Source organism: Ailuropoda melanoleuca, chromosome 10 (assembly GCF_002007445.2).
Source record: "Ailuropoda melanoleuca isolate Jingjing chromosome 10, ASM200744v2, whole genome shotgun sequence".
In the NCBI taxonomy this organism is placed as follows: Eukaryota; Metazoa; Chordata; class Mammalia; order Carnivora; family Ursidae; genus Ailuropoda; species Ailuropoda melanoleuca.
In genome coordinates, this window is record NC_048227.1 from 35812459 (window position 1) to 35839573 (window position 27115).

Sequence of the window (27115 nt, forward strand, 5' to 3'; positions counted from 1 at the left end):
ACATGAAAAGATGCTCAAATCAAGACTATAATGAGATAACACCTCACATCCATTACCATGGCTCCTATCAAAAACACAGGAAACAACAAGCATTGGTGAGAAAGTAGAAAAATGGGAACCCTTATGCACTTTTGTTGGGACTGTAAAATGGTAAAGCTGCTGTGGAAAACAGTTTGGCAGTTCCTCAAAAAGTTAAAAAAAAAAAAAAGACTTACCACACGACCTAGAAATTCCACTTGTGGGTATACACTCAAGAATTAAAAGTAAGAGGGTGGCTCAGCCGATTGACCGTTGGATTCTTGGTTTCAGCTCAGGTCATGATCTCAGGGTCATGAGATCAAACCCCGCATGAGGCTCTGTGCTCAGTGGGGAGTCTGCTTGAGGATTCTCTCCCTCTGGCCCTCACCGCCCCCCCAACACACTCACGCACACACTCTCTAAGAAATAAACCTTTATTTTTTTAAAGAGTTGGAGCCAGAGGTGGGGCTCGATCTCACTCCCTGAGATCATGACCTGAGCCTAAATCAAGAGTTGGATTCTTAACTGACTGGGCCACGCAGGTACCCCCTCAAAACAACTTTTAAAAGAAACTGAAATCAAGTTTTATGCTCTCTATGAATTCAAGCTCCAACAATGTTTTTCATAGGCTGGTCAGTTTGCCCCAACACCATTCCCACTGATCTGAAATGGCCTGTTTCACAGAGCTTCGTGTAAATGGAAGACGGTATTGAAGAGTCTAAGGTTGGCTCAATATTAGACCATCTGTCAGTGTAGCTCACAGACTGAAGGAGAGACCAGCTACGAATCAATCAATCATGTCACTCCCTCCAGGGGCTTCCCACCACACTTAGATCCAAACTGCTTATGCCAGTGAGCAGGTCTCCACCGCCCCCTGACCTTGTCTCCCGACCGCCTGTGAGCCCCCTCGCCCGTTCACTGCGCTCCAGCATCTGTGCTCTTCTCCACGCCCCTGACACGCACGGCACGGCGCTTGCTATCTCCCTAGCTCTTGGCAGGATTAACTCTTTCTCACTCCTAAGCAGCCTTCTCACAGAGGCCTTCTCCGGCCACGGAGACCGCCATCCCGCTCCGCCACGCACACCGCGTGTCTCGTTCACAGCGCTTTGTCACCGGCAGACGGGCCTCGCTCCTTTCCTTGTCTTCTTTTTTACGGTCATTATGTCCCACCCCGGCCACACTCACAGGGTTGGGACTTTGTCTAAGTTGTTCACTTTCACACCCCCCAGTGCCTGGGACACACCACAGGCCCTCTATAAATACCTGCTGATCGGAGGAGTGAATGGAAATAAATCATGGGGCTGTATCGATATTGCTAAAAAGGTATGTGCCCATTTAACAGACATGCCTCATTTTTTAAAATGTGGGAACGCACTATAAGAGGCAGTCGATTATCCAGCACGGAGGCTGGTGTCAGTGAAGCCTTGGTTTCTCCTGCAACTCAACTGCTCCCCAGTTGTGTATCCTTGGGCAAATCACTTAATCTCCCTGAGCTTCGATGTCCTCGTCCATAAAATGGGAGAGAGAATGCAACTGAGAGTTGTCACAAGAAGTGAAATGAAGTAATTGCTTAACAGAATGTCTGGAACACAGGAAGCCTTCAGTGAGTATCACATAATGTTATTTGAATGGTGATAGAAGACAAGGAACTGAAGGAATCTTTTTCAAGAGCAGAGGAAAACTAATCAGACATCGTCACCAACGTCAGGCCTGCAGGCTTGGGCTGGAAATAAGACAAGGACGCCTCTTGCGACTGCCGTCCTTCACCATCGTGTGCGGGAAGCAGTGGGTCTGACCGATGTGGGAAAATTGTTTGGGATAAGTGCTGTGGTTTTGGAAAATAGATGAACTTATTCACATTGCGGTAAGAATTAATCGAGGGGCACCTGGGTGCCTCAGTCAGTTAAGTGTCTGCCTTTGGCTCAGGTCATGATCTTGGGGTCCTGGGATGGAGTCCCACATCGAGCTCCCTGCCCAGCGGTGAGTCTGCTTCTCCCTCTGCTCTTCCCCCCCACCGCCCGCTCGTGCTCTTTCTCACACTCTCTCTCTTTCAAGTAAATAAAATCCAAAAAAAAAAAAAAAAAAAGAATTAACCATGAAATGACAGCAACTAATGTGAATACTTAATATGTTGATCGGATAGGAGATAAAATAGACAAAAATTGTCTTCTTTATTTATTTTTTTTTAAATATTTTATTTATTTATTTGACAGAGATAGAGACAGCCAGCGAGAGAGGGAACACAAGCAGGGGGAGTGGGAGAGGAAGAAGCAGGCTCATAGCAGAGGAGCCTGATGTGGGGCTCGATCCCATAACGCCGGGATCACGCCCTGAGCCGAAGGCAGACGCTTAACCGCTGTGCCACCCAGGCGCCCCAAAAATTGTCTTCTTTATACCAACAGAATTCACAAGAACAACCAAAGCTATTTAAAAATATCTGGGGCGCCTGGCTGGCTCAGTGGGTTAAGCCTCTGCCTTCGGCTCAGGTCATGATCCTAGGGCCCTGGGATTGAGCGCCGTGGCGGGCTCCCTGCTCAGCAGGAAGCCTGCTTCCCCCTCTCCCTCTGCCCCCCCCCTGTGCTCGCTCTTGCTCTCTCTCTTAAATAAATAAATAAAATTTTAAAAATCTTTTAAAATATCTAGATACAAATAGGATTGGCAAGATCCACATGAGGGAAAACACTTTTACTGAAGGAGCTAAAGGAAGACCAATGACACCCACACCAGCCTATACACATTAACGCAATTTCAGTCCAAATCCCATCTGGTTTGTTCTCCACTTGGGTTTTGACACCTAGAAGAACAAAAGAGTGAGAACAGCGAGAGGATCTGCGAAAGAATAAGGAGCGTGGCCTCACCCTGGCCTTCTACTAACGCACCCCGAGTCCCCTAGCCGGGCTGGACACCATCTACCCTGAACCCATTGTCCTAGTTAGCTCTTCAGCAGCACTATGGACAGAATGGCTGAAAAATGCTATTTTACTTGTCGCTAAGCTTCGTGCAGCATTTTCCAGGTAAAAAGGTTCACCCTGAGTTAAAATGCCAGGAAAGCCCAACGTAAATATAAGGTCAGGGAGTCTGCTGCACCCTTGGGGCTGGAGCCAGTTGACCCCTCGTAAGTGACTGTCACTGAGACCCAGAGAAGCACAGGGCTGGGAGGCATGGGTCGGACCCATCTCAGTGAGCTCTTGCCACCCGGAGCCATAGCTGGGACCTCTGCCAGTGCTCTGTCCTGTTTTCTCTCCTAGAACTGTGGACGAGGGATGGCCGACCCCCACCCCCTGAGTTCGTGGGGCCAGGCGGAGGGGCTGCCGTGGGCTGGACATCCCGCCCGCTGCAGGTGAGGAGGGGAAGGGGGTGGCGGTGGGCTTGGGGTCCTCTGGTGTCCAGCTTAGCTGAGGGAGGGACACATGGGGGCGGCCAGCCTTGGCTGCGGGATCCACTCAAATCCTCGGAGACGAAAAGGAGCCTGGGCACAGGTCTACCTCGTGGCTGTGGAAGGTAGGGCTGCCTGTGGGTCAGGAGACCCCAGGGAAACACTGAGAAAAACAGCAACGCTCTTGGCTGTTCATCGTAGGAGTTCGGACAAGCGCACCAAGACACGGACCCACTACTGGAGGACTGTGCACCGCGGCTTCACTGCCCTAAGAGCCCCTGGGCTCCACCGATCCACCCCTCCCCTCCCAGCCACCACCGACGATCGCCATAGTTTTGCCAAGTTGCCTTCCCAGACTGGCTTCCTTCATTCGCCCCTTCGTGTGAGCGGACCTGCCCTTAACCTCCTATTTCCAGGTCACAAATGAGGACATCACCGCACAAGCAGCTCAGGCGGCCTGCCCGGCGTCACACAGCCAGTAAGTGGCAGAGCTCAGGTTCCAGCCCAGGGCCCCCCATCTGACCCACGCTCTTTGTGTCAGGGGCTCCTCTCACTGTCCGGGAAACAAACAGCCCTTCCAAGCCCTTCCTGCAGACCAGACCGAGGGCCACCAGCAGTCTGGGGAAGGACAGAGAGTGGGTGCCTCCCCGTCCCTGGAGGCTCACTCACCTGTCCCAGGCCAGGGTGGTGACACGGCAGAAAGCACTTCAGGCCCTCTCTTCACAGCTTCTGGCGGCAATCCCGGACTCCATGAGGAAGCAGGAGGTGCGGACGGGTGGGGAGACAGGCCAGGGCCGAGGCCCCGGCTCCCCGGCTGGGCAAGTGAAAGTCCTCGTGGACCTGCTGGCCGGGAAGAGCAATCAGAGCTCCCAGACCCCACAGACCCCAGACAGGATGCCACACGGTGATGGTAGGCAGATGGAGGGTCTCTCTGGGCCCTCCCCCTTCACCCCTCCCTCCCCTCCCCCATCTTCCCCAGCCCTCCCCTTTGGCCTCTGTCCCACAGACTCGAGGATACAGAAGTGCCAGGAGGCCCTGCTGAACAGGGTGAAGGGCAGCCCGGAGCTGGGCGGCCCCTCGCCCAGGCTGACCAACCTGCTGCTGGTGGAGGGGCTCACAGACCTGCAGCTGAAGGAACATGACTTCACGCAGGTGGAAACCACACGTGGGGGCTGGCACCCGGCCAGGATCATTGCCCTGGAGAGACTCTTCCTGCCTCTGTCTCGGGTGTCTATCCCACCCCGAATCTCCATCACCATTGGGGTAGCTGGTGTGGGCAAGACCACCCTGGTGAGGAACTTTGTCCACCTCTGGGCCCGGGGACAGGTCGGCAAGGACTTCTCCCTGCTGCTACCTTTGACCTTCCGAGATCTCAACACCTACGAGAAGCTGTCTGCAGACAGACTCATCCGCTCCGTCTTCCCGCACATTGGGGAGTCTGGCCTGGCGGCAGCAGCCCTACCCCAAACCCTCCTGATCCTGGATGGCCTGGATGAATGTAAGACGCCTCTGGACTTCTCCAACACTGCGGCCTGCACGGACCCCAAGAAGGAGATCCAGGTGGACCATCTGATCACCAACATCATCCGAGGCAACCTCTTCCCAGAAGTTTCTGTCTGGGTCACGTCCCGCCCCGGCGTGGCTGGCCAGATCCCGGGGGGCCTGGTGGACCGGATGACAGAGATCCGGGGCTTTAACGAGGAGGAGATCAAGGTGTGTCTGGAGGAGATGTTCCCCGAGGACCACACCCTCTCAGACTGGGTCCTGAGGCAGGTGCAGGCAGACAGGGCCCTGTACCTGATGTGCACCGTGCCGGCCTTCTGCCGTCTCGCAGGGTCGGCGCTGGGTCACTTGAGCCGCACCAAGCCGGGGCCCCAGGACTCGGCGCTGTGGACTCCGAGGACCCTGTGCGAGCTCTACTCTTGGTACTTCAGGATGGCCCTCGGTGGGGACGGGCAGGAGAAGGGCAAGGCGAGTCCTCGCATCGAGCAGGTGGCCCACAGCAGCCGCAAGATGGTGGGGACTCTGGGTCGGCTGGCCTTCCACGGGCTGGTCCGGAGGAAGTACGTGTTCTACGAGCAGGACCTGAAGGCGTTTGGCATGGACCTCGCTGTGCTGCAGAGCGCCCTGTGCGGCTGCTTCCTGCGGCGGGAAGAGACCCTGGCCTCCTCGACAGCCTACTGCTTCAGCCACCTGTCCCTGCAGGAGTTCGTGGCGGCCGCGTACTATTACAGTGCGTCCAAGAGGGCCATCTTCGACCTCTTCACCGAGGGTGGCGTGTCCTGGCCCCGCCTCGGCTTCCTCACCCATTTCAGGAGCGCGGCGCAGCGGGCCATGCAGGCCGAGGACGGGCGGCTGGATGTGTTCCTGCGCTTCCTCTCAGGACTCCTGTCTCCAAGGGTCAACGCCCTGCTGGCTGGCTCCCTGCTGGCCCAGGGGGAGCACCAGGGCTACCGGGCCCAGGTGGCTGAGCTCCTGCAGGGCTGCCTACGCCCCGACGTGGCCGTCTGCGCCCGGGCGGTCAACACCCTACACTGCCTGCACGAGCTGCAGCACACGGAGCTGGCCTGCAGTGTGGAGGAGGCCATGCGGAGCGGGGGCCTGGCAGGGCTGACCAGCCCCCAGCACCGCGCCGCCCTGGCCTATCTCCTGCAGGTGTCAGATGCCTGCGCCCAGGAGGCCAACCTGTCCCTGTGCCTCAGCAAGGGCGTCCTTCAGAGCCTGCTGCCCCAGCTGCTCTACTGCCGGAGCCTGAGGTGGGCACCGGGGTCGGGGTGTGCCAGGTGTGTGGGCGGAGGACAGGGCGGGGCCCTGAAGGTTCCTCCACCCCCCGCCCCGCACGCGCCCCTGTATCAGCATCCTGGGGCTGCCGTAAAGAAGGGCCACAACGTGGACGGCTTAAGGCGTCAGAAACTTACTCTCGCACAGCTCAGGAGGCCTGAGTCCAAAATCAAGGTGTTAGCAGGGCTAAGCTCCCTCTGAAACCTGTAGGGGAACATCCTTCCTGCCTCTCTAGTGGGTGCTGTTTGCTGGCATCCTCAGCTTGTCCACACATCACTCCCGTCTTTGTGGTCACACGGACTCCTCCTCCACGTCTCTGTCTTCGCGTAGTGCTCCCTCCAAAGGGCACACCAGGCATGTGGGGCTACAGGCCCAGCCTGCTCAGAATGACCTCATCTTAACTAATCACAACCGCAATGACCCTATTTCCAAATAAGGTCACATTCTTGAGGCACTCGGGGGTCAGAACACCAATCTATCTTTTTGCGGAACACAAGTCAACCTTCAACACCCTGTGAACCATCCCAGTGCTGACAGGGGCCGCACCCACTCACCCCACCCCCAGCCCAGTGTCCATCCAATGCTCTGGACCTTAGGAAGGCTGTAAGACCAGGGCTGTTCTGGACCTGAGAGCAGGTGCCACGTCCTCAGGAGAACTAGCCACCCGTGTCCCACATATTCACAGGGTGTGCTAGGCCGCTGGGAAGACACCCCTCTGGGTAGGAATCCTGGGGCTCACAACGCTGAGCCCCCGAGTCCACCCTCACAGGAAAATCCTGAGCATGGTGGGTGTGCTGGCACGGACCCGAGCCGCACGGCAGGGGCTGCATGGCGACGGAAACGTCAGCCTGGGCACCTCTGCAGCCGTGATGCCAGCGGGTGCTGGTACCGCTCACCACCGCCCTGCCTTCCGCAGGCTGGACAACAACCAGTTCCAGGACCCTGTGATGGACCTGCTGGGCAGCGTGCTGAGTGGGAAGGACTGTCGCATTCAGAGGATCAGGTAATGCGGACCCAGGAGACCCCATCTGGGGTGCCCACCTGCTGCACAGGGTCTGGGGCTCCTTTCCCATCCTCCTCTCTGCTCAACCGGCCAGGGGTGCTTTCGAGGAGAGGTGCCTTTGAAGTATGTGGCTCAGGATGCACGTTGCTTGTTCTGCCCATTCCAGAAAGTTCCAGAGGCTCAGGTGCCTCATCTGTGAGAAGAGGGAAAGGACAGGGTGAGGGTTGGATGCTCTCATGGACATGGAAGCATGTCTCCGAATACTCTATGTTCTGATGTGGTGCCAGGCCGGGTCTTCTCTAAGCTCCTCTCAGAGCTGGCCCTCAAAACAGTATCAGAGGCATGCGATCACATCTTTAAATAACATTTTAAAGTGAATTTAAATTTGAACTTTTATTTAAATGAGTGCAGAAAATAGAATTTAAACATTGCATCTTTAATATTATAATTAACAAAAGTCTATATGCTGGCGGTAGAACTCTCTTCCTGTGATAACATTTCTGAGTCTGGGTAACACCAGGTTTGGAGCTGAACTGATGCGATGACCTGAGGGTGGCTGGGACTAGGGAGAGGAGGTTGGAGCATAGGATCCAGAGAGGAATTCTTCATCCTCACGTAAGCCTCCCTCGGGTTCTGAAATCATCCTTATCTGAGAAAACAAGAACAAACGTGGAATGAGTCAGGAGCAAAGAGAAGTCACTGAGGACAGAAGTGAGAGCGGTGGGCCCTGTGTGCCCTGTACTGTCACCTCTCTGTTTAAACAGGGTAAAAATGGGGTGAAAGCAGTACCTGTAAGTCCAGGGGTCTCCCTGACCTCCTCACAGAATGCAGAAGAGCTCCTGTACCCACAGTTGTGGTTCGTCACACCAAAGATGCAGATGAAAATCTGCAAAGAGGGAAGGTTCGTGTGGGGCGGGCTCCAGGGAGACCAGGCAGGCTTTCACTTGTCCCTCCCAGGGTGGTTACATACACAGTGCCTCCCTCCCCCGGTGACCACGTGTGACAGCACGCACCAAGCATTCGCACCAGCGAGGCTCACCCGGGCTTGTGTGCAGCGTTTTTGTGGGGGACTGGGCATGAAGACCTACCTGACGGCCCACAGGGAAGCCCCTCCAAGGGTCAAGCTGCTATTGCAGGGGCCCAAGGCCTCCAGGTAAACAGAGGTCAGCTTTCAGGAACTGGGGGTGAGGTTAACCCTTTCCAGCACACTAACTCCCTCTTCGGGTTGTCGAGCAGCTCCACAGGTTAATGCAAGGGAAGTGTGAGGACGGGCCAGGCACAGGAGGGGCACTGTGCAAGGGCCAGCCATTCTCAGCAGGATTCTGTCTTGCTAGCCAGAGATATAAAGGCAATCTCTTTGAACGAAACACAAAAACGACAACTTTTCATTATTTTTTCCTTCATGGGAGCCTTCAACAAAACAGTCAACTTTCAGTGTTCTGCATAGAACACTCAGAATGTTTTCTGAACAAAAGCCCAAAATTTCTTCTCTGGCCACATGCTCTTCTTCACCTCCCTGTAGTTGGTCCTCATGGGCCACATCCCTGTGTGAAACGTCCAAGGCACCCTTTAGAATACACGCATGGCTCATGAAATATTACTTCTGAAACGTTCTGCCAAGTCCGGTGGGGGGAGGGACAGAGGCGTTCTAGAACTCAGGGACGTTTATATAGAAGGCGGTCTTCATCGTCAAAGTTTAAGCAACATAAACCTTTTTAAAAGTGGTCTATCAGGCAGGACTCCAGTGAGAGATGGGCAGCTGGGAGCTGCTGGAATTGAAAGAAGAGGGGTGCTTGGTTCCCCCTCAGCCTCTAGGGGCTCCTGAGGCTTTTCTGAGGAATACCAGGGGCCCTTGAAACACAGCTTGAAAAGCACTGGGGATTCTAACTGTACCCCCGGGTCCTCCATAGTTTTAAACGCCTCAGAAGCTGTAAAGAAGCCCGGTAGCCACCATTTCCGAAACTGTGTCCATGAAGCGACATGATCCACCAGCTTATTCCTGAAATTACCCTTTCAGGGCAGACACAAGTACTTTGTCGTTTTTGTTTGTTTTACTTTCAAATTAGTTCTGTAATAAGTACCCTCTTCCTCTCTTGCATTAGAAAAAGGACTGGGGCCCGCGGTGAGAACTATGAATTTGGCCACCAGTTCGTGAGAGCGGATTATTAAAGTTTTAGGAACTTTTGCAAGCTGGGAGTGCTTGAAATTGGCCGTGGTGAGGGTATTTACACCACGGAAATTGGCCAACGCTACACGTCAGTGTTTCTGTACTTTGTTTTTTGCAGCACACCTTTGGGTGGGGTCTCTGCGGGAGACTTCTGTAACTGCCCAGGCTCTCCGCCGAGACATTGGTGCAGAGGCTTCTGCGCCAGATTCTGGCCAAACTTTGCCCTGTGACTCTACCAGTGTGAGGGTCTGTCCCCCACTCTGGCCCTACCTTACCTGGCTCAGAGGCTTTCCTGGGCTGGGCACTTCCGCTCTGGGCTCACCTCATCTCCACCTGTGTCCTTCACGATGCTGGTGAAACCGAGAGGTTTGGATCACAAGCCTGGTGTTGAGGAAGAGGCAATGAGATTTACAGACCTGCAGTAACCACTCCTCTCCTTCTCCTTGCGCAGCCTGGCTGAGAACCAGATCGGTAACAAAGGGGCCAAAGCTCTGGCCAGATCCCTCCTGGTCAACAGAAGTCTGACTGCTCTGGAGTAAGTAGGACACATAAAGCCAACGTTCCCCCGTGGGGCCGCGGACGGCTTGTGAGCCATCCATGAAGTCCCCTAGACCACGCTCTCCCCTGGGTGGGGTGGAAGGACAGCTGAGCAAGCAAAATCCTGGCTCCTCCTCAGCTGTTGGGACCAGCCCAGGGAGGCACCGGGATTTTGGCCCTGAAGCTGACATTATTCTCGCAGCTCTCCATACCTGGCCCAAGCCAAGTCCCTCAGAGCCTGCTTTCTTCTCCCCATCACATGGGGCCATCCTGGGAAATTCCTTACTTGTTCACCTAAATAAAGGTCTCTGCAAAACATGAAATCCTAAACCCCAATACGTTATTTTCAAGAAGCATAGATATAAAGGTTGGGTAACTTATGTTCTTTTTTCCTTCCTGGGAATTGCATTAAAAAACAACAACAACAACAACAACAACAACAACAACAACCAGTTCTTTTTCTCTTTGTTCCTCCAGCCTCCGCAGCAACTCCATTGGACCTCAAGGTGCCAAGGCTCTGGCAGATGCTCTGAAGATTAACCGCACTCTGGCCTTTCTGAGGTATGTGCCATCTGCTCCCTCTCCCGATGTAATCAGTAGAGGACCCAGAAAATCCTCTCCCAGGTGCCAACCATGGAGTGGGAGATGATTCAAAATGGCGGGCATGCTATACTGGCTTCCATCTAGGTGGATACCACATGACCTAGTATCCTACACAAGTTTCAGGTTTCAGCTCTTCCCTGGTCATTGTCCTTCAGCTCTTCCCTGGTCATTGTCCTTCTGTTTAGAGCCTAGTCAGAGGATGGAGGAGAAGGAGGATGGGGTTGTACAGAGGAGGAAAGGCAAAATAATCTATGAGGAAAACCTCTTGTCCCCCATCGAGTGGGAAACTCCCAAGGCCATGGTGTCAGAATGTTCCCCAGAGGCATTTTCCAGGACACTGAAAAGCCCATCTTCCAGAATATTCTTATGGTTTGATGCAGTTTGCTGTGCTCTTGGGGCCTATAGTTGTATCCATCCTTAATTGAATGTGTACTGTCATTTGTTTTTCCATTTATTCATTTTTATTGGGGTGAAATTCACCATTGTAAAGTATACATTTCAATGACACTTAACACATTCACAGTTGTTCGTTCACCACCTTATCAGGTTCCAAAATATTCCTATCACCCTAACAGTAGACCCTGAATCCATTAGCAATCCCTTCCCATGTCCCCTCCTCCCCACACCCTGTCCTGGCAGCCACCAGGGACTGCTGCTTTCTGTCTCTGCTTACCTACTCTGGAGATTTCACATACATAGAATCCTTCAGTAAGAGCCTTTTGCCTGGCTCCTTTCACTAGGCATCATGTCTTCCAGGTTCATCGACATTGTGGCAGGTGTCAGTGGCTTCACTCCTACTTATGGTTCAGTCATATTCCACTGTATGGGCCGATCACAATCATCCATTCATCCGTTGATGGACAATGGGTTGTTTCCACCTTTTGGCTCTGGTGAATAACGCTGCTGCACACATTCACGTGCCAGCATTTGAGTGCCTGTCCTCATTTCTTTGGGGCAGACACCTACTAGTGGAATTTGCTGGGTCACATGGTAACTCTGTTTGACCTTCTGAGGAACTGCCAGACCGCTTTCCACAAGGTGTGCCCCATTTTACATTCCCACCAGCAGTATGTTAAGGTTCTAATTTTCCCACATCCTTGTCAACACTTGGATGCTGTGGCTTTTAGCTGTAATTAAGACTGTTGATAACCTAGTTATCATTATCCAGATACCATGGCACCTTGTTCCCAGTCAATAGACAAATGCTTAGAGACCCAGAGGGAATCCTAACGGCAGAGCAGCACTGGAAAGAACCAACTGTTCCCAAATCCTGTGTGGTGGGCAGTAAGGGGACGCAACAGTCAGCTGCTCCCCCCACCTCTCGCCTCATCCCTTGAGCCTCACTAACACCGCAGTATTGGTTCAGGCCACCACTGGGCACCCCCATGCGCACCATTGCTGACGCACTCTTCCTTGCCTCCACAGCCTGCAGAGCAACGCGATCAGGGATAATGGTGCCAGGTCCGTGGCTGAGGCCTTGGCTGCCAATCGGACCCTCTCTGTGCTGCAGTAAGTAGACATGCTGACCAGCAGAGACCCCTTCTTTTCTGCTCTCCTCCTCCAAGGGCCTGTCTGTTTTCTGTAAGGAGGGATGACTGGGGAGATGTCCTGAGGCTTTCTGACCCATCTGGATGGCCCCTGGAAATCTTGATGTCCACTGCTTTTCCACAGAACAGATGTTGGAAAATCATTAAAAATAAAGCCTCTGCCAATGCAGAGAATCCTCTCTACAAATGTAGTAAAGAATGAAACAGCTTAGTTATTTGAATATTCAACTAGACTGCAGTGCACATCACTGGCTACCTACCAACAAGACGGCAAAGACAAATCTCACCCTTTTCTCCAGCCAAGCAGAGACAACCCACCATATGTGTGCTCTCAAGAGAACTTGTCCTCAAGTAAGATGACTGGACAGCACCATTTGTAGCACATAGTTTTTCTTAAATTTGCCTGGTAGCTGGAGTAGCCATCTATGTAACTAATCACCTTTATCCCAAGGAAAAACCACACTCCTCCTATCTTTACGACAACTTGGAGTCGTGCTTTCTTCCTTGACATGTACCCTTCTAAGAGAGGGCTCCAAGGTTCCTATAGGCTGTAAATCTGGCAAGAGGGTTATTTAGCTTCTAAAAAGATTTACATCCTTCTCAAAGGGACGGCTTTACCCTTGCAAGTTTTCTCAAAGAGCACTCTAAGGGAAAGAGAGGGCTCTTTCCTTTTTGGAACCGGGGAAAATTCCCTACTGCTTACAATGTATTTAGCCTTACGCTAGACAGGTCCTGCCCTGCCTGTCCTCCTAGGGTGAGCACAGGGGCTCCTGGTAACATCTCCCTCCTCCAGATGGGGTATAAAGGGAACAGCTGTTGGAGAAGGGCCTGAACAGAGGGTCTGCCTGAGGGAGGGTTGGGTGGCAGGCTGCTGGTGGGTCTGGAGGGAGGTAGACGGTTGAGTGTTGGGCGGGCTGACTGGGTGAGGAGCCAGCGGGACTCGTATGTAGAAGTTGCCACTCAAGGGGTTGCTGGATATTACGTGTCCTCTGGTCACTGCTTCCCAGCGTCTGACGAGGGAGGCCCCAGGTGTCCTTGCCTCCGACGCCCCCCCCGCCCCAGAACAATGTTAATCTGCTGGCATCACTTTGGCAACAATCCACACGCCTTTCCTAGAAACCACTCTGCCGATGCTGTGATACATGGAGAGGGCACCGGAGCAGTCTCTGACCTCTCACCTTGAACCAGACTGGCCCTGGAGTGGGAATGGCTGTGGCCGGCTTTGCTGAAAGACCCTTCTCCTCTCCCACAGCCTACAGAAGAATACCATCGGGCCTGTGGGAGCCCAGCGGATGGCAGATACCCTGAAACAGAACAGGAGTCTGAAGGAGCTCATGTGAGAAATGCACAAAGGCCAAATCTGCATCCTCAGTGACTGGCACAATGCCTAGCCCATCAAAAATATTTCTGAGCACGAGGATGGATGGATGGACGGACAGACGGATGGATGCGTGGGTGCCAGATAGCTGGCTTTGGACTACAGATTTCCAGGACTGGGACTGTCTCAGCCTTAAATTTACTGCCTTCCCAGCACTTCCTGGCTACCTTCACATAAAGTACCACAAGAGTTGGCCCTGCTCCCTGCTAGGGAGTCAAGTACTTTGCTGCCTCCATCTCTTATAGGCCGTAGGGAGTCACTTGCAGAGGCTACCGGCCACGGACTCGAGCTGCCCGGGCTGTGCACTGGGCACCCTTAACCCAGCAGAGGAAGCACGGCCCTGGAGCACTTCCCTGACCCCAGGCCCCCGCCCCGCCCCGCCAGGCTCCTCCAGAAAACCAGCTCACCCTCGGCTCATCTCTTACAGATTCTCCAGTAACAGCATTGGCGATGGAGGTGCCGAGGCCCTGGCTATGGCCCTGAAGGTGAACCAGGGCCTGGAGAGCCTGGAGTGAGTCTGCCTGACCACCCTCCAGGAGTGGCCGTGGGCACAGGGTGACTCCCCTGGTTTCCCCACCCAGAAGGTGGGCGGGTCCTGGAGGAAGGCTGTCAAGACCAGCTTTGCCAGAACCCAACCCACCACCAACCTTGGGCATACTGTGATCTCAGTCTCTCTCCGTGCTCAACTCAGTGTCATCCCACCCCACCAGCCCCATTTCCCTAGACGGTTGAGGTGGGTGTTGGTTGTGTTTTCAGAGTGACAAGCACGGAGTGCCCTCGAAAAGCTGGCCCAGGTGGCTAAAGAGGGTGTTGGCTGCAGCGGCCTTGGTTGGGGGTGGGGGAGCTCAGTGCTGCCCCCACAGTGGGGAGACTCAGCTGTGCCACTTTCTCTGGGGGCTGCAGACACAACACACACTCCTATCCCAGACTATCTGGAGCCACTCAAACCAAGGCAGAGTCTAAGCTTTGGGGCTGATTACGCGAGACCCACCTGCCCTGACCTACAAGGTCTGGAACGTGGGGGACAGGGACGGGAAAGAGGGATGATGAGCAGAGCAGTGCGGGGTGGCAACTGCTCCCGGGGTTCCCCAGCTCTGTTGAACCTGACGCCTACAGTCCCCAGGCTGGAGCAGGGGCTCCCTGCGGGTCCTGGGATGGCCACCCCAAGCGTACCTCGCTCTCTGTTTGCAGCCTGCAGAGCAATTCCATCAGTGATGCGGGGGTGGCGGCACTGATGGGGGCCCTCTGTGCCAACCAGACCCTCATCAGCCTCAAGTAAGTCCCAGCTTCCCTCTCCAGCTGGGGTCTCCCTTTGGTCAAGGGATCTGACAGGACTTTGGGACTTGGAAGGAAAGCCCACACCTCCCGCTGCGGGCCTGTTCTGAAGATATCTATGGCTGGGCAGCTTCGTTCTGGGGCCTGGCACCCCGCACACTGCCTGCTCTCTCAGAAGGGCACGGGGCAGCAGGGGCCCGCAGCTCCCCGGTTCTGCTGCTCCCTTCAGGTACCCCAGCCCCCTCACCTCTGAGGGCCTGTCTCCTCTTCCTCCTGACGGGTCCCACAGTTGGCGGTCCTGCAGGGGAGATGCTTGGCTGGCTACCCGTGGGCGCCTGGCTTGCTGGAGGCTCTTCACACCTCAGCCCTGATCACTCAGGAGGCCCAGGTCCCACATGATGTTCCTTGGGCTCGAAAGGCCTGAGCACCGGGGCCTCTCTCCCCTAGAGTCCCCACACGTCTGGTCGGTAGCTCAGGGTCTTCTCTCTCCCCAGCCTGCGAGAAAACTCCATCAGCTCAGAGGGAGCACGGGAGCTGGCGCGAGCTCTCTGCATCAACTGCACCCTGAAGAACCTGGAGTACGTGAGTGGGGCGCAGCCTGTGCTTCCTCCCCCCCTTCAGCCGAGGGCCTCGCCTCCCTGGAACCCTGGGGACGGGGGAGAGCAGACCCTCATGGCCTCGCCACCTTACAGGCTGGGAAGGACCTGGTTGGGGAGGGGCAGCCAGGAGTCCCGGCTTCTGGTGGCAACCTCTCCACTCTCACATCCTAAGTTACCTGTCGATGAGGTTGGTGGGGACACTGCCTGCCCCTCGTCCCCTTCCCCCCAGGTCTCAGGGGCAGCACAGTACAGGGGTCAGGGGGGTGATCTGTCCTGGAACCTGAGCTGAACCTGGGCCCCCTCTCCACGCACCTGTCAGGATTCGGTACAACAGCCTAAGGCACGTGCTTGGCATACACCAGTGCTCAATAAACGTGAGCTAGGCCGGTCCTCAGGCAGGAGGGGAGCTGGATTCCCAGGTGAGCAAGTATGGGGGCTCCACGGCCAGCTACCTCCTGCTTACTCACCCTGTTCTCCTCCTCCCAGCCTGACAGCCAACCTCCTCCAAGACCAGGGCGCCCAGGCCATCGCAGTGGCAATGAGAGAAAACCAGGCCCTCACGTCCCTTCAGTGAGTCTCTGGCACCCCCACCCCACTGCTCGTCCCCTCTGCAGAACTGCAGGACCACCCCACTGGCTCGGGCAGGAGAACAAGTCTGGCTTGTTCCACAACATGGCCTCAGGGGCCTCCAGGAGGCTGTGCCCTGCACCCTGTTCTGCTTCCTGGGGCTGATCGACAGGCCAATGGTGGAGGTGGGCACCCATGTCATGCCTCCAAGTGTCACAAGCTTCGCGCAGGGGCCATTTGGAATCTTTATTTGTCCCTGTGTCCACCCTTAACCAGAGAGTGCTTGTTGACCCCTTTCGACTAAACCTGAGGTGGGCTGCAGCAGATCTGCCCATCAGTGGCCAGGACCCTGTCCTGCAAGAACTCCTTCCCTGCCACCAGACCCTCCTGGGCTCTGCCCTGGGCCACATGGTCACACCTGTCTGTCTCTGCCCAGCCTGCAGTGGAACTTCATCCAGGCCGGTGCTGCCAAGGCCCTGGGACAAGCACTGCAGCTCAACAGGAGCCTGACCAGCCTCGAGTAAGTGGGGCCTCTACAGGGGCTGCGGCAGGGACATCTGAGACCTCGGTGCCACTAGGCACACGGCTTGGGCCAGAGGCCCTCAGCACACAGCCTCCTCTGCCCTGAGGCCGGCAGGCGCGTCTGTTCTCATCTGCTCTAATAGCGTTAATGATATATAATCCACATTCCACAAAAACTACTCATATAAACTACACAATTCACAGGTTTCTAGTATATTCACAGAGTCATGCAACCATCACCACAATCCATCCCCCTAAAGAGACACCCCAGACCGATTAGCAGTCCCTCCCCATTGCCCCCACGCCCCAGCCCCTCGCAACCACACACGGGCTCCCTCTCTATGGAGTCACCTGCACTAGGCACCTCATTCACATGGAATCACACCACAGGTGGCCTTCGCAACCAATGTCTTCACTGAGTGTCATGTGTTCAAGGGTCGCCCGGGCTGCAGCATGAATCACAGCTTCACTCGTTCCTGTGGCTGAATCCTAGTCCACTGTGTGTCTAGACAACACTGGGTTTATCCACTTATCTAGTGATGGACATTTGGGTCGTTCCCACTGTTTGTCTCTTGCAAGTGACACTGCTGTGAACGTTCGAGCACAGGTTTCTGTGTGGGCGTGTGCTTTCACTTCTTGTGGCTGGCTACACACCAGCTGGGTTGTAGGGTAACTCTGTCTTTAACCAGGATATCCTACCTCTGGCTAGTTCTTCTGTCTGACATCCTGGTGTTCCCTAGGGTTCTGTCCTAAGCCATCTTCTCTTGAGTGATCTCTCTCTTCCAGAAGCTGTCCCCTCCCGGACTCCTTGCCTTCAAAGCCCTGGTACCCCCACGTCTATCCCCCAGACCTCTCTCCTGAGATCCAGACCCATGCCATCACTTCCCCTTCAGCATCTCCCTCCGTGCGCCTCACGGGAACTTCAAATTGCCCAAACTACCTGCCCATGAGCCTGCTTCTCCATCCCCATCTCGTAATCGGAACTGGCCGGTCGTGCAAGCTCGAAACACCCCCTAAGCTCTTGCTTCCCACTTGCGGCTCTCCTCTCAACGTCCCACCGTTTCCCTCTGCCCTCCTGGCCAGCGGCGTCACTCACCTGCGTCAGCGCAGCACACCGCTACATGCAGTCTGTCCTCTCACACTGCTGACCAAAGAGCTTTCCAAAATGTAAATCTGTCCCAGTCCTGGGTGAGACACTTAAATGCTGCCCAGTGCCTGCAGAGTGAAGGGCAACCCTTTGCGTGGCTTCCAAAGCAAGCCCCAAGGGCCTGCCTCCTTTGTATCCCCTCGGCCTCATTTCACGCACCAGCAACTCAACTCGATTTCTTTGGGTTCCGCGGATGGGCCAGGCCCCCTCCCCCATCTCATTCTTCAGGTTTTGGTTTGAACCTATTTCTTCTGGCAGTTTCTGAGACCACACAGGGGTGGGAGACCGCACAGGGTCCTCCGTGCCGTCAGCACGTGGCCTTTGGTGCTTGCTCGTTCAATCACAACTCCTCACCTCAGACAGACCTGGGCCTGTACAATTGTGCAGACACAATACACACTCAAATGTCTATTAAAATTATTAATGCAAACTGATCCCCTAAACACACCGATGCCCACTTGAACTAAACTCTTAGCCACGGACTGCTCTAGGACCTACTGCTTTACCCTGATGCGGAAGGGAAGGAAAAAAAATGATGTAAAACCCAGACTAGCAAGAATGGCCAGGGATTGAGGGCCTTGACTGAATTCTCTCTGGCTGGCACACCCTTTTCTGTCCCTTTTCCATGTGTCCCTTTTCTGTTTTCTTCTGATTGTCCAGGTTCATGCAGACCCCAGAGCTCTCTGTATGTTAAGTAGGCCCTGGGGGCGGTTAACCCCAACACAACCCTGGGAGTCTAGTGCGTGGTGTGTGTGGTCTGAATGAAATCTAGATGGTCCAAGGGGTCGCGCTCTGCCTTCAGTTTACAGGAGAACGCCATCGGGGACGAAGGCGCCTCTGCAGTGGCCAGCGCACTCAAGGCCAACACCGCCCTCACTGCTCTCTAGTAAGTGAGCCGGCCCCGTGCCGTGCTTTCACACTACACATCGGTTTTGCTTTCCAGTCAAGGAAGGTGTGTTTGATCTTCCTAATGTTAGCAATTGAGACATCAAATATGTGGAAAATAAGAAGTAGGGACTCGGGGAGTGTTCTCCTGCAAACTCTCCCGGAGGCCACCTCTCCTTGCTATACCTGGAGCATCCCGATCCCTGTCCTAGTCATCAGACAGTGCAGGCAGGGGGTGCAGCGCTCTTTGGACAGATCATGGGCCAACAACCTTCAGTGCTGTGTTGCCACTTTCAACCCTAAGTCCAGGAATGGTGAAAAGGAAGGACAAGTACACATGGACGCTGGGCCAGGCAGGGTGCGGGCTGGAGAGGCCCCGCCTGTCCGCGTTGAATACATCTCTTCCTATAGTCTGCAGGTGGCCTCCATTGGCTCCCGGGGGGCCCAGGCGCTAGGGGACGCCCTGGCTGTGAACAAAACCTTGGAGATTCTCGAGTAAGTATTCCAGTCTCTGGCTATAGTCTCTTGCCCAAAAAAACCAAGCTGTTGATTCAAAATGAAAATACGGAAAGAAAAAAAAATGTAAATTTACATGGAAACTCACAAATCTTTTGAATAGCGTCCCTTAGCTCCATTATGCCCCAGCATCCGCATTCCCACCGCACAGCTCTTCCCTAGGAGTCACCACTGTTGGGCCTCCTCTCCCCGAGAACCTGCTCTCCCCGCCCTGCCCAGGCTGCACACGTCCCGACGTCCCGAGGTCCTGTGTAGGGGTCCCTGGCCACTGACCTCAGTGGGGCTCCCTGCTCCTGTGGTCCTGGGATGCAGAGCATGTGGGGACTGCTGGATGAAGTGTTACTTCTCGTCTCAGCCCTGCTCTCCTTTCTTGGGGATGGGCTCCAACAAACCACCCAGTTTGGGCCAGCTTCACCCCTCCTTGTGTGTCCTGCTCCCTAGAGCCGATCTCCACTCTGCGCCCAGGAGTGAGAAAGGAGCAACCTCACCCCCATGGTTGCTGAGTCCGTGCTGCCTCTACCCAGCAGCCCATGCTCATCTGAAGGGGTGCTGTTTGCGCCCCACAGCTGACACTGTGCCTTAGGCTTCATATCTTTCCTGACAGCTTACGAGGAAACACCATCGGGGCGGCTGGAGCCAAAGCCTTGGCCAATGCTCTGAAGGTGAACTCAAGTCTCCGAAGACTCAAGTGAGTGGCTATAGAGACCTACCTGTGCCCAGAGCAGCAGACTGCTCTGCCGAACCCTCCCCCACGAGATGAGGTGCTCTCGATTTCCTCTGTAGCTGCTTCCTTCCGAATATAAATAGCCCCGATGGCTAGAGTCCCCCTTGCATATGAGTTTGTCCATTCTGTCCAGCTTGTGCCAGAGCTGAGACACTTAACGTCTGAATTTTCTTTTTCTTTTTTTTTTTTTTTAAAGATTTTATTTATTTATTTGACAGAGATAGAGACAGCCAGCGAGAGAGGGAACACAAGCAGGGGGAGTGGGAGAGGAAGAAGCAGGCTCATAGCAGAGGAGCCTGATGTGGGGCTCGATCCCGTAACGCCGGGATCACGCCCTGAGCCGAAGGCAGACGCTCAACCGCTGTGCCACCCAGGCGCCCCAACGTCTGCATTTTCTGTCTTCCATCTTCCATGGCACTTGGATGGAAACCACCTGGCTACTTGTAGACACAGGTCTCAGGGGTAAACGCTCCCTTGCTGTGGACAAATCAGGCCCAGAACCGCATATTTCCTCCACGCCCCCCCCCCAAGGATAACGCAGTGCTGCTTTCTGGGGCGCGTTCTAATGCACCAAATGGCTCACAGGTATCTCCATCTTTTCTCTGTCTAGTCTTCAAGAGAATTCCTTGGGGATGGACGGGGCCATTTGCGTTGCCACCGCACTGTCTGGAAACCATAGCCTCCAGCACATCAAGTGAGCGGGGCTCAGCAGCACCTACCCTTCCCTGTCATTCTTGCTCATCCTTAGAGCGACTCCCAGCTCAGGCTCTGCCTTTCGCCCAGTTCTCGGAGCTAGCTGACTCCCGGGTCTTTCAGCAGCTCTGCAGGGAAACTTGGTATAAGGGGGAGCCACTCTGGGTCTTCTCTGTGGGAGGGATCCTGGAAGCATGAAAGTCTTGGCTGGAGCTCTGCATTTTGTGCTCTTTACTCAAGAGAACCTGCAGGCCTCTAGGCCTTGAGCCCATCTCTCAAGCCCTGTCCTACTCCTTCTCTTGTAGTCTCCAGGGAAATCACATTGGGGAATCTGGTGCCAGGATGATCTCAGAGGCTATCAGGACAAATGCTCCTTCGTGCACTGTTGAAATGTGAGCCAAACAAGTTCCTGCTGGACCTGGCAGGAGGACAGGCAGAGCAACAGCTGGAAGCTTCTGAACGGAAAGACCATTTTCCTTCCTGTGGTCTGGGAATGATGCTGACCCCCACAAAAGCTGGTCTCCTGCAAGGAGGCAGGAAGGGTGCTGCTGAAGAGGTCATGAGCACCTCTCCTGGACCTGGGTCAGTCCAGGCAGGGGTGAGATGGATTCTCTGCTATGGCACAGAGAAGGGAAGGTCTCCAGCAAGGACACAGGCCTTAAAGCTCAGCTGGTAAGAAGCCGGTGTGGGCTTATTTATACCCGACGTCTTCATGGGCCCCTAACTTTTATTATTATTGCCCTCTCCACTGTTTACAATCATCCCCCTCACTCTGAAATGAGCTGCCATCTTCAAGCCTATATATAGAGGATCAATTCAGCATTGGTGACAGAAGGGACCTCTCTTTTCTCAAGAAGACTACAAGGTTTTAGGAGAATGATCCCTAGAGACAAATGGAAAAATTATGAGAATTTTTTGAAAAGAAATGAAGGCTTTAATTAGATGATTCTGGAGACAAAGACTAAAAAAGTTGCCCAAGGTTCTTGCCATCTTTTATCCATCGCAAAATCTCTCAAAGGCACGGATTATGTCTGGCATACGTTATGTGGGGTCTGGCACACTGGTTATCAACAGCACGTTAAGTGTGAATGCCTGAATGATGTTGCTCCACACTGGGTTTCCCAAACCACTACGGTGCCTGCAGTTTCTCCACGAAGGCAACCAACTGAGCCCCCACGTGGTATAGGTTCCCTCGGGCGTCTGTCCGTCAGGAAGGGAAAAAGATCCCCATGGACACCACAGCTCTCATCCACTAAATAACCAAGAAAAATGCTTACAAAGATCATAAAGTAATTATCATTTTAAAGTTTGAACAGGAAGCACTCTTGTTCTAAACATGCCTTTAAAAATGAGTATTCAGGCAAGAATCGTTGATGGATGTTAAAACCATGCATGAAAGCCTAGCGAGGAAGAAGATATCTACCTGGTCTCAAAATCTCACCCTAGAAGGGATAGTTACGAATGCTTTCTTAACAAAGTGACTAAACTTAACATCACCAATAATGGGATAGATGGACATAACGTACCCCTGTTGTGACGCACTAAGGACACACCATGCCAAAAATACTCATTTGAATCTAATCAGAAAGGAACAATCGGACAAAACCCAAATCGAGAGGCATTCTACAAAAAAAAATAATAAAAACTAGCCTGACCTCTTCAAAAATGTCAATGTCACGAAAAATACAAAAGGCTGTGGACTATTTTAAATTGTAGGAGATTAAAGAGGCATAACTACATAATGCAAGATCTCTGATTAGATCCTCGACTGAAGAAAAACAATCAGCTGTAGAGAAAAGTACTTGGAAACCTGGGACATCTGAATGCGGGTCTTGTGTCGTATTTATTTGGATTGCTGGTTTTGAAAGATTTTTTTGCTGGGTATAGAATTTTCAGCTGGTATTTGGCTCATGGTACTTTCAAAACATGTTGCTACACTGTCTCTGGTTTGTGCAGCGTCAGGCAATGTCCACCTAGTTGTGAATTTGACGGAACAAGAGTTGTGGTACCAAATGGTGCAGAAAGCTGGGCCCTGCAGGCATCCAGCACCGGAGAAACCTCAGGGGCCATGAGAAAAATCATGCTCTCCCAGCACTCGAAGAGCAAGCCACACCAGAATTGGAAGGAGAGCCCCTTCCTTCTCTAAAGTCTCCCTAGAGGCCTACTGACAAGGCCTGTGCTCTTGCCAGCTGGCAAAGCAGGGAGGTTTTACGAGGAACAGCTCTATCATCAGAGGGCAGGACAAAAGGAGATCTGCAGCTGAGGCAAGAAACCCACAGCCAGCGCAGTGGGACTTCTCTTCCTTCATTGTGAACAGTTCCTATCGCTGTGTCTTCATGGTCGGTCTGTTCTCTTCTGTGGTGCCTCAATCCCCGTTTGCACGGTCTTCGTCTCACTTCTTTAATTTCCAGATTCTGAGCTTTATGTCTTCCTTATCTTTACGTTGCTCAAGCCTCCCTCCACCATCTCAGTATAAGGAGGAGAGTTAAAAACTATCTGAATGTCCCATTTTACTAAATCTATCACCTGTCATTTCTGGGTCATTTCTTGGTCTGTTTCTTAATTTTTCTCATTATGGTAATTTTTGATTGGACACCAAGTATTGGGAATTTTATCTTGTTTGGCATAGATTTATAGTCCTTAAAATTCTTGAACTTTATCCCGGGACAAATCACTTAGAAATAGCTGGATCCTTTCAAAGCTCGCTGTTTCAAGTTTTGTTAGCCAGGATCAGCCATCCTTATTTGAGGACTACCGGGGCCCAACTTCTGAGGCAATGTCTCCATATTCTGGGTACTCTACCAGGTGCCCAAGTCAAAAAATTATTTTGGGGCCTTATCTACAAGAGACACTATAGAAATTCAGGTGTAAAAGATCGTGACATCAACCAAAGCCACCTAACTCTGAATGATAGCGTCAGGGCGCCTGGGTGCTCAGTTGGTTAAGCTTCTGCCTTCAGCTCAGGGCATGATCTCAGGGTCCTGGGACCAAGCCCTGTATCGGGCTCCCTGCTCAGCGGGGAGTCTGCTTCTCCCTCCACCCCTCTCCCTGCTTGGGCTCTGTCTCTCTCTTCAAATAAATAAATTTTAAAAAACAAAAAAAGGGTGGCATGAACCCAGCTGGTAATCTGGTGCATACGTTTTTAATACACAGTATGGATTTAAACAGAAGGACTCCTAATAAAGCCTTTGCTTCATCAATTACACACTCTCTCTCTTACAGATTCAAGCCCTCCCCTTCCACAGACTTGTTCCCTCCAGTTAAAAAATCATGTTCGAGTTTTCCTCTCAAAAAACAAAACAAAACCTACCCTGCCCCTCCACCATGTTCTTCAACCACACGTCCCTCCCCTGGCCATGCCCTCTTTCCTCTTGTGACCGCCCACCTTTCTGAACACTTGCCAATACTCACTGTGTTCACTTCAAATTCGAACCGCTCTTCGACCGTCACTGGCTATCTGACTGCTCCTGGCTAAGGTCACCAGAGATTTCCTAACTGCCACTTCCAGTGGCCTCTCTGACTCAAGCTCCTGGACAAGGGTTTAGCACTTGCTGCCTCTCCCTTCTTTGGAGATTCCCCCCTGCTCTGGCTTCCATAACGCAACCTTCCAGTCCTCCCACCTTTTCCTTACCCCTCTTCTTCAACACTCTTTGGAAAATAAAACATTTTTTCCTAATAATTAAAATAAAATATAACCACTTTAGAAAACTTAGAAAATACTTTCCCAGTCTCTTCTTCTGGCACCTTGTGTCCTTTGCCCCTGAGACACAGGCATTTCTCAGGCTTTCAACCTTGGCTCTCCTCCCATCGCGCATGTTCTCCCCTGAGGAATCTCATAGGAAAATGACCCTCAAACCTCAGTCTCTAGCCCTTACCCTCTTCCTGACTATAGATTTACCTTTTCAAAAATTCATCAAAATAACATTCATGGTAACACATAGTTTAAAAGCCAAAAATTACTAGGCTTATGAAGGAAAACAGCAGTCTCTGTCTTGTCCCTCCCCTTTCCGAACACCCATGCCCCCCCAACTCAATGTCCTACATGTGCTATTTATCATCTTAAGAGATTATCTATTGACTTCTATATGGGAAAGGCCACTTGGATGTCCTTCAGTTTACATCTCCACTTTTTGTTTCTCCATCTTTCCAACAGTTATTAGAGTACGATTTTTGCTTAAATCATTAGTGTTTATCTTATGACTTTATTAGTATTCATCACTCCTGAGCCATTCTCTATGTAATTCATTGTTCTTTTTAGAATTAACAGCGTAACTCTGAAAAACTTAATTTTCTATGTTACTACTGCTTAATCCTTCCAGACTGCCCAAGAGAGGTGTAAAGTCAGAACGCTGTGTCTGTGACACACAGGTTTCCCATCAATGGCATGTTTCCCGGACGACATCCCTTCCTGAGCGCTCTGCCCTCCCTGTTCCAGTCACACCCGCACTGCAAGGAAGGGCTTCTGCTCGGCGCAGTTTCAGCTCTCTCCCAAGCCTGCCAGTCCCGGTTCCAGCACCTAAGAGTCCCCCCCGGGCCAATCCAGCAGCTAGGATACTTACGCAGCGTGTTGCTATCGTCAAGCGACTCCCCTTCCTTTCCGACCGCCGACATGGATGTTGTAGTTTAAAATGCTAAGAAAGAGCACACGCAGCTCTTCTTGCCGTCCCAGCTCAAAGAGCAACAGTTCCTCAGACTCCCCACTGCAAGTCCTTGGACTTTAAGGACTTAAAAAATCCCTTTACATTTTCTGTCAATATACATGTCATAAAGCATTTTAAGAGGTCCTTTAATTATACAGTTTAAAACAATAACAACTGTCAACAATGATCTAAACACTGGTTTTTCGCTGACCTAATCGTACAGTCTTCTCTGGGGCCCGAGTCTGCTCTGATGCTTGGCCAAAACCAACGGCACGAGGTCAAAGGCACTTGCACACAGCTGACTGCTGCGTCTGTCACAGTAGCGACAGACAGATGGTAAAAACTACGGTCAGGTGCTTGAAGCTCCTTGGTGGACAGAAGCTGCTCGAGTAAGGAAGTGCCATTCCGTGGTGAGACTGCGCAAGTCAGGTAACCAAGGGATGAAGGATGACCAAGGCAGAGGTGAGACAACAAACCGCCATCACACGGGCGCCTCTATCTGTGGAACATCACCTGTGGCGCGGGCCACACTCCCGTGGTAATGCCCATTAGAAGGAGGCATCACACAAGGAAATCATTCCTCCTCCTCCTCCTCCTTCGTCTTCGTCTTCTTCTTAAATGTAAGGCAGGTCAGACTCAGGGAACCAAAACTAGAACATCTAAGAAGACTCACTGACTTTTGAAGCTCAGAAGCCACGGCACCTGAGGGGGTTGGCACGGCTTCTGACACTCCCACTTCCCTTTTACCTCATCATTTCAATGACAGCACATCTCAAATCGCTAGTGAATTAACTGAATGCTGAATGTTTAAAAAGGGGGTAATCCCTTACGTAGGAATTAGGAAAAGACAGAAAAAAGCAAAGATGATAGAAATAATTGTCGCATCGTCTCCTAAAAATCCGCACGTACAATAGTAACCTGTGAACTTCTATTTATGTTATACGTGCAAATAAACAACGTAATTATACTTTCAAGAAAATTTATTTAATGATATAAAAATACAGAATTAAATACATTAAATACAGAATTAAATACATTTATTACGAGTTAAGTAACTTCAGAAGTCTTCTGACTTTATAACTGAAAAATAAATGAAAACTGCTCTGTGTTTTCCACATCAGAAAAACAAAACAACTGCACCTGTCACTCCTCATTTCACATCAGGGTGATTATTCTAGTGCTACTCAACCGGATGCATTCTGGTTCATCTTTAGAGTCAGAAACACAAGTCACCTGTACTAACACTTCTTTAATCTGGTTTCCTAAGCAGGAATGTCAACCTTCTGAGAGAAAATGGAGCTTTTCTATTTCGGAGCATCTCTCTGTTATGTGATCTTTAAGCAAAGTGGGTTTTCATCTAACTTAGCTAACTCTCATTCAGAACATTTTAGTAAAATACATTGCAAGCTCGGTATTGTGAACATAGAGAAGCAAGAAAATAAGACAACGAAATAAAAGCTAGAATAAAAAGCCAATGTACAGTAAATGTCCACAACTGTACAGATGAGGACTCAGACACTCCCCCACAATTCCTAAACTGAGTCCTGGTGCCCAGCCCCACGTCCGTCCCCCCCCCCCCCCCACCCCCGATGCGGAGAGGAAACACATCACAACAACGACAGCCAAGACCTGACAGTGCCGAACCTTGTTTCTCGTCGAACCTCTGCACGTCTCGCGCACGCACAGCTCTAGGAACACATGGGTTTCCCAAATTTCAGGAGATAAATAAGGCAAAAAAACACATCCTCTTTGGGGCTTGCTTCAGTTCTCGTTGAAGGCCTCTGCAGTAACACCGAGGCAGCTAAAGAACAACTAGGTGGGGCTTCATGAACGAGTCCAGCTGGTTTAGCAAACAAAATAGGTCTCCTTCCTAACCTTCCAACTTCCCCTTTACCTATAGATCTGAGGGATTCAATCACTCCGGTCCCTTGAGCAAGAGGGTCAGAAGTCATTGTCGCTCTCATCCAGGGGCTCAGGCTTTCGGACCCTGCGACTGGGCTTAGCTGGCGAGAGAGCAACGCTCTCATCTTCCAAATCGTCGTCTTCTTCATCACCCTCCATGTCAATCTCACTGTCCTCGGAGTCCTCCTACAGGAAGACAGCAAAGACAACTGAGGGCCCGTCGCGCTACCTGCAG

At 52.4% G+C, this 27115-nt stretch overlaps 2 protein-coding genes across 21 annotated transcripts in view; one reads left to right on the plus strand and one right to left on the minus strand.

The window, feature by feature from the left end:
* NLRC3 (NLR family CARD domain containing 3) overlaps positions 1 to 26005 on the plus strand; it is a 36456-nt gene extending 10451 nt beyond the window's left edge. The window contains exons 2-20 of one of the 10 annotated variants that reach the window (XM_011231944.3): positions 3267 to 3358; positions 3596 to 3872; positions 4121 to 4304; positions 4401 to 6150; positions 7092 to 7178; positions 9797 to 9880; positions 10360 to 10443; positions 11911 to 11994; positions 13285 to 13368; positions 13838 to 13921; positions 14602 to 14685; positions 15180 to 15267; positions 15771 to 15854; positions 16288 to 16371; positions 18323 to 18406; positions 18817 to 18900; positions 19526 to 19609; positions 20256 to 20339; positions 20644 to 23538. In XM_011231944.3, the coding sequence (XP_011230246.1) occupies positions 4145 to 4304; positions 4401 to 6150; positions 7092 to 7178; positions 9797 to 9880; positions 10360 to 10443; positions 11911 to 11994; positions 13285 to 13368; positions 13838 to 13921; positions 14602 to 14685; positions 15180 to 15267; positions 15771 to 15854; positions 16288 to 16371; positions 18323 to 18406; positions 18817 to 18900; positions 19526 to 19609; positions 20256 to 20324 (3078 nt within the window). In that variant the 5' untranslated portion in view covers positions 3267 to 3358; positions 3596 to 3872; positions 4121 to 4144 and the 3' untranslated portion in view covers positions 20325 to 20339; positions 20644 to 23538. Of the gene's footprint in view, positions 1 to 3266; positions 3359 to 3595; positions 3873 to 4105; positions 4305 to 4400; positions 6151 to 7091; positions 7179 to 9796; positions 9881 to 10359; positions 10444 to 11910; positions 11995 to 13284; positions 13369 to 13837; positions 13922 to 14601; positions 14686 to 15179; positions 15268 to 15770; positions 15855 to 16287; positions 16372 to 18322; positions 18407 to 18816; positions 18901 to 19525; positions 19610 to 20255; positions 20340 to 20643; positions 23539 to 24657 lie in introns of those variants that run through there. The other 9 variants (XM_011231943.3, XM_011231942.3, XM_019805605.2 and 6 more) reach the window with 9 other exon arrangements.
* Positions 25944 to 27115, minus strand: part of CLUAP1 (clusterin associated protein 1) — a 30606-nt gene continuing 29434 nt past the window's right edge. For all 11 annotated transcript variants that reach the window (XM_034670485.1, XM_034670487.1, XM_034670483.1 and 8 more), the window contains one exon: positions 25944 to 27066. In XM_034670485.1, the coding sequence (XP_034526376.1) occupies positions 26920 to 27066 (147 nt within the window). In that variant the 3' untranslated portion in view covers positions 25944 to 26919. The remainder of the gene's footprint in view (positions 27067 to 27115) is intronic.